This window comes from Lytechinus pictus, chromosome 5, assembly GCF_037042905.1.
Source record: "Lytechinus pictus isolate F3 Inbred chromosome 5, Lp3.0, whole genome shotgun sequence".
Lineage (NCBI taxonomy): Eukaryota > Metazoa > Echinodermata > Echinoidea > Temnopleuroida > Toxopneustidae > Lytechinus > Lytechinus pictus.
Genome location: NC_087249.1, coordinates 54,405,722 through 54,416,203, shown reverse-complemented (window position 1 = coordinate 54,416,203; position 10,482 = coordinate 54,405,722). Strand labels below are relative to the sequence as shown.

The 10,482-nt window shown below is 39.1% G+C and overlaps 1 protein-coding gene across 1 annotated transcript in view; it reads left to right on the top strand.

The window, feature by feature from the left end:
- Window positions 1-309: 309 nt before the first annotated feature.
- LOC129261076 (N-alpha-acetyltransferase 15, NatA auxiliary subunit-like) overlaps window positions 310-10,482 on the top strand; it is a 36,975-nt gene continuing 26,802 nt past the window's right edge. The window contains exons 1-5 of the mRNA XM_054899110.2: window positions 310-507; window positions 7,440-7,524; window positions 7,988-8,092; window positions 8,933-9,021; window positions 9,658-9,726. Of these exons, the coding sequence (XP_054755085.1) occupies window positions 451-507; window positions 7,440-7,524; window positions 7,988-8,092; window positions 8,933-9,021; window positions 9,658-9,726 (405 nt within the window). The 5' untranslated portion in view covers window positions 310-450. The remainder of the gene's footprint in view (window positions 508-7,439; window positions 7,525-7,987; window positions 8,093-8,932; window positions 9,022-9,657; window positions 9,727-10,482) is intronic.

Here is a 10,482-nt window from a genome sequence, read left to right as displayed (position 1 = left end):
GTTATTTTTGTTTTGCTTGTCACATTATGGAAGAAAAAGTGGGCCCCTTATCAAGTGCCCCCCCCCATACTGGATGTATCCGCCGCTGGCAGAAAGTGCCAAGAACTCACGATAATAGTATGGTCAGCAGCATTAGATTCTATTGTAACTGAATCATTATTTCATAATATGGAAAAAATTCCCCCAAATCTTTCCCAGAAAAAAATTCTGGTCAAATTATTTCTGACCAAATTCTGAATAAAATAAAAATCGCTCGAGATCAATCTATATCTATATCTATATCTGCAGCGCGGTGCAGCGCGCATGCGCAGCTCACACTTGACGGCCATTTTTCTAAAGAATTCATCGTGCGTACCACGAGGTGCGATTGGTACTATAACATTTCTGAAGTGTCCTAAATATCGTTTAATTTAGGTGGACTGGTAGTTCAAATGTGAAACGATTGAAACCATGCCTTCTTCGAATCCTCTTCCTCCCAAGGAGAATGCGCTCTTTAAGAGAATACTGGTGAGACGACTCTGTTTTAGGGGCCTTCTTCGTTAACAATTTATTTCATTTGGGGTCGCGGTCGTGGTTCCGCACCGGGTACTCCCCCGCCGAGCCGCTGAGGCCGACGGCGGTGGTGCCTCTCTCTGCTCAGCTAGCTGCTCCCGGCACCCGGCCCCGACATACAACAGTGAAAACCAAGTAGAATATCAAAATTTTAAGGGTGTTGGAGTTATCTTTGGGAATGAATGATTAATTAACTGTCTAATTACAAGGTTGTAGATTCTAATGAATTATCTCTGAATTCTAGATTGAACTTCATGAACTGACAAAGTCAAAGTGTTTGTCATGTTTGCCCACCGAAGGCGAAGGGTTTCATCACATGCTGCCGCGCACAGAAAAATCAAGCCATAGTCATAGAAGTCGTGTGTTGTGGACACCAGAAGTGAGATCCCCCCAGCAGCACGCGCGACCCACTAGTTAGAAATCCACTGCCATACGCGGTTCATGGTGCGTGGTTAGTTAACCCAGAGAGCTCCAGCCCGCGTAGCGGGCTGGAGCCCAGACGCTCAGTGTGCAAACGGGCATTCAGGTGAGAGTACCGTGAAGTTTGGTCAAAATAATTTTGATAATACATAATTAAAACAGAAATTAAGCACTTACCACGATTGTATGGATGATAGTCTAACGAGTGGCAGTTTCCTGACATCGAGGCACAGACTGGAACCTCAAAAAACGATCAGTTCTGTCGCGGTGGCTCTCCTTCTTTCAAAATTCATAGCAAAATGGCCGTTCGAGAGGGTGTAGGGCGCATGCGCGAATTTGACAAAGTCTATATGCGCTAGTGCTATACTAGCCTCGGTCTCGATCGGCCATTTTGTGTTGAATTCTGAAAGAGGAGAGCTACCGCGACAGAACTGATCGTTTTTTGAGGTTCCAGTCTGTGCCTCGATGTCAGGAAACTGCCACTCGTTAGACTATCATCCATACAATCGTGGTAAGTGCTTAATTTCTGTTTTAATTATGTATTATCAAAATTATTTTGACCAAACTTCACGGTACTCTCACCTGAATGCCCGTTTGCACACTGAGCGTCTGGGCTCCAGCCCGCTACGCGGGCTGGAGCTCTCTGGGTTAGTGGTTAGTATACTAACCTCGCAATACGTGTGAGTGATGTTTGCCATGCTTTTTAATTTATGTTTGCAAACCAAATGCAGTGTACAAACTTTCAGTGTGTCGTGTGTGTATGATGAAGTATTGTGTAGCGATAGTCGAGACTGAAGCCTGAGAGGGGGGCAAAAATTTACTTGTTTAAAAATTGATTATAAGTACATAAATATTAGACTCTAGATCTGCATATTCAATGTTCGCCTAGATCTATAATAATGTCATAATTATGGATGTGAGTGTGCCAAGATTGAGAATCTCAAATTTTTGAGAGATGATTTTCTTGAACAAAACCTTTGTTACCTTTTCCTTGGACCTTGGTCATTATTTCAATTTTACAGTCACGAGTCACAGATTTTGATGAGAAAGCAAATGTTGCATTTTTAGGTTGTCACATGAAATGCTATTTTATCAAAATGAGTCTGACTTTTGAATAAATAAACATTCTGCAAGTTTTAGAATTAACTTTTTTTTGAAAAGCTAGCCCCAAAAAGTTTTAGGAACGGTGAGAAGAAAATCACTGATGGTTATACCTTGGTCACATTTGTTCTATGGCGGCCGTACGGCGAGTCTTAAACAGCCGTTTTATTCATTTTTATTCAAACCATCGATATGTAGCTGGGACAAAAAAATGGTTAAACTGCTGTTTTCGACTTGCCGTACGGCCGCCATAGAATAAATGTGACCAAGGTATAACATCGCCATCTTGCCTATTGACATGGAAAAAAAGTGTTGGGCACATCATCAGCCAGGTATTAAAAACCATGCAGTGTTTTGATTGTACACAGGCTACACAGCTGATCAATTGGCACATTTACTTTGTGCAACTTTTAATGACAGAAAGCCAAGATTGAGGTGTGAACACCAGTGGCGTAGCTACGGGGGGGGCCTGGGGGGGCACGTGCCCCCCCTGAGATTTGGTGTGCCCCCCCAGGTGCCCCCCCAGAAAAAATTGGCAGAGCAAAAAAAAAAGGAAAGAAAAAAGGGAGAAGAAAAGAAAAAAAGAAAAAGGAAAAGAAGAAGAAAGACAGAAGAAAAAAAGAAGAAGAAAATAAGAGGAGGAAGACGAGTGAATGAAATAATGTAATTAAAAAAACAAATCTTTTTTATGTTACTATATAAAATTTTTGCTGGCGCTTCGCGCCAGAATTGCCTGTTCGATGAAATTCATATCTTGCTCAATAGGCTGATATGGAGTAAGGTTTGAAGTCAATATACAAAACATATTTTAGCTCGACATCGAGCTTTCATTATTTTTTTTTTTTATTTACAAATTTAAGTGCTCTGTAAAATGTCCGTTTTATGGTCTACATATATCAGCATTTTAAGCTCACGCTGCGTGGTCACATTGTTTGATTTGCGAAGTTCATATTGTCTACGTGTATTCCATAATGTTCCATTAAACAAATGTATTCAGAACAGCGTTCTCGCCAACACGCGTCACCTTTGTCGGCCGCCGACAACCGTGAAAGTTTTGTGAGCCTTGGCCGACAACCGTGAATGTCCCCGACAACCCTGACCGACAACCGTGAAACACGCTAGATATTGTCATTACTAAGTTTTGAAATGAACGAGATTCATCATGAAAGTTTTGTTTTTAAGACATACTTGTCAGAAATTTGAGCCTCGCCACTGAGTCTGCTTCGGTTTCGAGCAGAGAACCCTCCTAAATTCCGTCTTCTCTCCATTCACTGGCTTTTCGCTCGATCAGTGCCCTTACTATTTAGCGTGCGTGCAACTCGCGCGCTCGAAAGGCCCACTGTCATGACTGTGCAGCATGCGCTGCATGCATATCGCCCAGAGCGGATATCTCTCCGTCTCTCCCCCTTTTCTTTTTTGTCTAACGAGACTTCGTGTTTGGCGGCAGTGGCCTCTCTCCTCTTCGCTCAAAAATTGTATTCGTGAGGGCAATTGCCGCCTTAATAAAATACATAAGAACAAGTGGGGATATGTCATCATCTGCCAAAAACAATGCTTGAGTCTTTATCTAGTTTTCAGATGGACACTATTATTAAACCAGTCGTTCTTGGTTAATATTAAATCCTCGAAAGTTGCAGTTAAAAAAACAACAAATACAAAATCAATAATAAGCCGTTTTATCACTCTGAGAAAAAAAAGATAAATTCCCGTTTTTGCCATATTCTGATTGAAATTCAATGGGGCAGGGCAGGAGCATTGAGTGCCAGGATATTTGACTTGAAATGCGGAGGGGGCAATAGCCGTAAGACAATGTGATTTTCTGTAATGTATTTTGTGAATTATAGAGATATCAGAATAATACGACCCGCCCGAACCTCTCCTGTTTTTCCTACTTTTCTTACAATTCTTTCTCTTTCTCCCTCCTTCCCAATTTTCACTCGGAAAATCAGAAGGCAACCCCTACCCTTCTCTAAGGACATATTCCCGCGCATAATAGGGAATGTTGTTAGAATGCAATTTCTCGAAATTCGCTCGTTCGATGAAATACATTGCCTTGGTCGGTAATATAATCCTGAAGATGATTTCGATGAGAAATACCGCACTACCACAAAATAGAAATACAAAATAGAATCACATCATGAACATGTCAATAAATAGGGATAAATGGGTCCGTTGATGATAATAAGTATGAATAGGTACTGACCATCCATGCGCCACCGGCATCGTAACTAAGGGCAGACTCGCCATGAATGTGGATTTGCCACGATGTCCACGTGGGGAGAAATCGGACCACTTCTTCTTTCCTTGGTTGGTAACCACGTTCAATTGGTGATTAGTCTTTCTCTATAACGCACACTTGCAATTGCTTTAATTTTAATCTTCAATTCGGCTGCACTGTACTGTTAACCAATAACCTGTAACTGTAATATTGAATTTACTTGTATATCTAAATCAACATATCGCTAATGATTCGATTCAAAGATGAGAACCTGAGAAAACTTGTAATCGCGGATTTAGAGAAAATTCAAAGCAAAATAGAGTCTGAATATGCAGACTTGCAGACAAGCATCATGTTTGGCATGTTTTGTAAACAAAGGCGCGTGCCCTACTTAATTGAATGATCCGAATCATGATTACGCAGTGAAAATCCTTGGCTGTGGTCAAGCTCATGAGGCCCTTGGGAATAAGGGATTTATTGTCAGTCAGTGCCTTTTTAGGACACACAGAATGAACAGCGGTACTTGGAAAAGAGAGGTGTATTCGATCATGATTATGTCATATCATAGACCTATTTATGGTCATATTTAGTCGTTACTTTTTCTCAAATTGTGATTTGTATTCTTGTTAAAAGTTAGACCTAGATGTTTGACAAAAAATACGATTCAGTAAGTCTTTCCCATAAAATAAATGAGTATGCATCGTGTTTTGTGATTATGAAAGACCCATGACAGAGTGAGTATCAAGTTGATCTCATTTTAATCAAGTTCGGACCTTTCAGTGTCTCTCTTGCTCTCACTCTCTTTCAGTCTTTCTTCCTCAGTTTTAACATGAAAACCAAAGGTGTAGATTCTTGAATTTCCCATTTTCTTTTAATAACGAGTGATATCATTAAAATGCGATTTCGTAATACATATAATTATTCCATTTGTTATAAATTAACTGCGTCCAATCCAACTGTAAAGTTGAATCGAAAGACGCAAAATAATAGCTAATGAAAAAGATCTTGAAGCCTTCGCCTGTGCGCTAGCTGCGCCTTTTGATCGATCGAAGGATTATCACTAAGTCTTTGACGATAACGGCAGGGTTCTTGTGCGGTTTGCAAGGAAAGGGGCTACTACTAACTTAGTACTAGAGAGATAAATCTACATCTAATACGGACAAGGTTACAAACAAGGAATAACTTTTTAATTCTTCATTGATGCAGATTACGAGACATGGAACAGTAATAAGCCTACAATTTTAATAATTGACAAATATTCCACCAACGCAATCGAATAGACGGCCACATGGTCAGGATTCCACGGCAAGGCTCGGTAGACGTTGGGGCACGAACTCTCGCCACTCGCCGAGAATCTCGGCTCGTTTGTCAGTTCAACATTGCGCTGTGACCTGTGTGTAATTAGCTGATAGAATTCAATGCCGAAGCCGCCGAAAAAAATCATTTATCCGCCGCAGCAAAGTGGTTAATGTGATGCATTTAGCTGCAATATAAGCTCTTCGATACGGATAATGTCAAAAGCTAACCGCGCTTCGCGCGGGAGGGGGGCACATCCCCCCTCCCGCACCCACCCCCCTATGCGTGCTTCGCTCCGACAACCGTGAAACTGAACCTGGCGAGAACGTTGATTCAGAATGCCCAGATTTTAGGTCTACATCTACAACACGCGCGATAGCCTGCATGTTCTTTATTTAAAATGTACATGTACTTGAATTATCCAGTTTCACATCAGAATATCAATAATTGTCTGCTCACGCTTCACGATCGCATTATTAATGATACCCAATTGACTATATCCTATTTATGATTTACAAAATATGAATAGAATGTCCCGCTTTTAGGTCTAAAATCTCAATTTTCTTCCTCTCGCGCTTCGCGCTCGCATCAATTGTTTAGTTACATACCTATCCCATTTATTAATACAAAAAGTGCTTAGAATGACCATTTTTTAGGTCGGAATGTAAAAAAGAATTTGCTCGCGCTTCGCAATCACATTATCGAAATATATACCGTCTTCGTGGGTAACTGTAAGCAGTCCTTAACAGGTCCCTTTTCGATAATGCTAGAACAGTTTATAAAAATTTATGTTCGCGCTTGGCGTTCGCAGTAGCCATCTAGTTACATACGAATCTTGTTCAGGATCACACATAACATTGCCCAGAAAATTAAATTAAAAATACATGAAAGTAAAAAAAAAATCGCTCGCGCTTCGCGCTCGCACTTTTTATCAGGCCTATGAGATTATTTCATGTTTATGTTGTTTTATAAGAATAAAACTAAGAAGTGACTGATATAGGTGAAGATAATTTCGGGCCCCGTCCCCTACTGGCGAAAGTTGGATCCGCCCTTGTGACACATACACACACACACCGGGAAAATGGTCGGTGCCCCCCCTGAAAAAGCAAGGACCCCCCAGTGCCCCCCCGGGAAAAAAATCCTAGCTACGCCACTGGTGAACACTGACAAATTATTCTTACTGTTCCCAAAGAAACTTGATCTAGCATTTTTAGAAGAAAAGTCAGATTTCCTTAATTTTGGCAAAACATGGGGAATGATAAAAATTGTATTTTTACCTTTAGTCTGTAGTCTCCTGGCGAGTAAGAATCTTTTGCTATTTTGACTACGCGATTTTACTCTCCAAAGCATGAAGCACTATAAATAGTGTTGTGCACACTACATTTCCAATGGCAGTCCAGATCCCTAATATACATCCTCTGAAATATAACTTTTGTGCGGCTGATATCTGTAAAAGCACACTTGATTTCTTTTCAGGCTCATACATTTTGTGCAACACTTTGATTATTCATGTGTTCATGGCATTTCATGTTATTTCATTCTTAATTTTAATAATAAAAAAAAACTATATATAGTACAGCTCCAGTCCCTAGGCTGCAGCTGTAATGTATATTGACTGCGGAGATGACCTTTGTATTAAGTTGTTTTGACATAATATATTGGCCTACATGATCATTTATGAATATAGGGGAAAGACTGGACAGCAAAGTTGTATACGTCAGTTTCATTGGAAAATAATCATCAGATGTCATTATTCGTGTGAAATAAGTTGCATAATTGAGTGTGTGGATTCCTTTCATGTCATTGCAAGTACCATCTACTAATTTTTAACCCTTTTTTTTTTTAAAAACAGAAATGCTATGAACAGAAGCAGTACAAGAATGGACTCAAGTTTTCCAAGCAAATTTTGTCCAATGCAAAGTTTGCCGAACATGGAGGTTAGTTCATGGAGGTGGTTCCCATCATGTGTGCAAAGAATCTATGGGCCCTACTTAATGAAAAAGTCTTTTCTATGACCATGATTCGTATTGTCTATGATATTCTTGTAAAGAGATCACCTATGATTTTATTATTAGTAGGCATCTCATTATTTAGTACCTGGCTATTATAGAAATTGCCATAATTTATAGGCCTATTAATGATTTCCAAGTCTGTTCTGCAATCTCCATAATTTATAGTGGATGGTAATTGATTATGCATTTTTTTAATCGCAATTCTTATTACTGATGTCACAGAATTTTGTTTTATATTGTGATATCTAGTAGAAGTAAAGAATATTATGCAGTCATTACATTGTGCTTTTGGAAAACGGAAATTATAGAATACTACTCCCGTGTTATAAAAGTGCTTGATAAAACATCGTACATGAAGGTTATTTTCAACCCTATGGTTTTTTTTTAGAAACCCTGTCAATGAAAGGCCTCATTCTGAATTGCTTAGGCAAGAAAGAAGAAGCTCTGGAGCTGGTGAAGAGAGGCCTTCGGAATGATCTCAGGAGTCATGTCTGTATCCTTTGAAATATGCAGTGCTATGTTTTCACAGAGAGTTGCAGTTGATTCATATTGAGATTGACCTCAAATTGTGTGATTAAGAGCTATAGGAAATAAGATTAAATACGGTTTGAGATTGTTTTAAATCTGTCACAATTCAGTAAAGTGTGTAAACCCTTGAGGTTAGAAGGGTTTTTGTATGGTTTGCACAGCAATGCAAAGGATAACAAACAGTATTAACCAATTGGACATGTGTTTTGTAATCAGTAACACTTCTCCTGGCCGTGATCTTATATCTGCAAGTTTAGAGATCAGATAGATTTGCTTAAATTAGTTTGAAAGAAGATCATCATTGAAGGTCGGTTCACCCTAGCTTTAAATCAAACAGGCATAATACTACTTTTTTCAAAATTAGATTTAGGTAAGAAACGAAACATACAGTCCTTTAATATAACTTAAGTCTTAACAGTTCTGTGCAACAAAGGGGATATGCAAAAGCTGATGATGTTCCACACCTTTCCTTCGTATTTTATTGTATGAAACACAATATTTGTCTATGACTTCATGGTCAATAAGCTTTTGATAGTTCCCTTTGAATTTACGAGAAAGGCTACTTTCCATGAATACACATTCTATAGGAATCAAACCATGTTTTAATTATTGAAGGGGGAAAAATTGATTATTCAGATATCAAATGAAATGACATCACTGGTTCCTCTGTTTGCAAGCTATCTCCATTTGCCAATTTCAGTGATATTGGGGTGAACTTTTCTCTCTGAGTATTGTAATTGAAAGTTTTATTGCTATAACTTCATGAATAATTATAGTTCATTTTCCTTAGTGCACGTTGTATCAGGTTGGCATGTATTTGGTTTAATACAGCGAGCAGAGAGGAAATATGATGAGGCTATCAAAGCCTATAGAAATGCACTGAAATGGGACAAGGTAAGAAGTAGTTTCTGGGGAAACGTGGTTCTTATCATTAAAGATAGATTTCTTCATGGATTGTATTTTCCTGGTGTTATGTTTGGTCCAACCTTGTTAAAGGCTGCTACTTCAGAGGATGAGATAATGCCATCTTGTTACTCATTGTCGATGTGGGACAGGGATTATGAAAGCTGGAGAGAATGTATATTGCTCATAAAACCAGACATGGTGGCTCAGTGGTAGAGTGTCTGCCTCATGAATGGAAAGTAGTGGGTTCGATCCTTGGTTGAGTCATACCAAAGAATATAAAAATGGGACCTTCTGCCTTCTTGCAAGGCGCTCAGCATTTAGATTGGAGAAGGGTAATAATAACATATTAAATTATTATGTTATGCAGGGCCCGCTAGTAGAGCAGTTTTCTAACTGAAGTGGCTACCCTGGGTAAATAAAATATCATTATTATTATAACAGATTGTTCAGGGGAGTGTTGGAATTTTTCGTTGGTGTTTTTCATCTTGGGACCTATGAACATGTTCCAGTTGTGCGTGAACTTTACAAATAGTTTTATGAAACACCCACCAACTCTGGCAATCCAGGAGTCAAAATTGCTTGCGCTTAAAGTAATATTTTATTGTTGTATTTATGTATTTACAGGAGAATCTCCAGATCCTACGGGACTTATCATTGCTTCAGATTCAAATGAGAGATTTAGAAGGATACAAGGTAAGAATTATGTTAATTCGACTTTCCACATGTAATGGATTGGTAAATGATACACAAGTACATTCCTTTCTGCACATATTGATTATTATTGGTTATGCAAACATGGCAGGAAATAATTTTTGTCTCGCCTGCATAGCAGAGCGAGACTATAGGCGCCGCTTTTCCGACGGCGGCGGCGGCAGCGACGTCAACATCAAATCTTAACCTAAGGTTGAGTTTTTGAAATGACATCATAACTTAGAAAGTCTATGGACCTAGTTCATGAAACTTGGGCATAAGGTTAATCAAGTATAAGTGAACATCCTGCTCGAGTTTGAGGTCACGTGACCAATGTGAAAGGTCATTTAGGGTCAATGAACTTTGGTCAAGTTGGGGGTATTTGTTGAATTACTATCATAACTTTGAAAATTTATGGATCTAGTTCATGAAACTTGGACATAAGGTTAATCAAGTATTAGTGAACATCCTGCCTGAGTTTCAGGTCACATGACCAAGGTCAAAGGTCATTAAGGGTCAATGAACTTTGGCCAAGTTGGGGGTATTTGTTGAATTACCATCATAACTTTGAAAATTTATAGATCTAGTTCATGAAACTTGGACATTAGGTTTTAAGTCCCACTGAATATCCTGTGCGAGTTTCAGGTCACATGACCATGGTCAATGGTCATTTAAGGTCAATGAACTTTGGCCGTGTTGGGGGTATTTGTTAAATTACCATCCTAACTCTGAAAGTTTACGGATCTAGTTCATAAAACT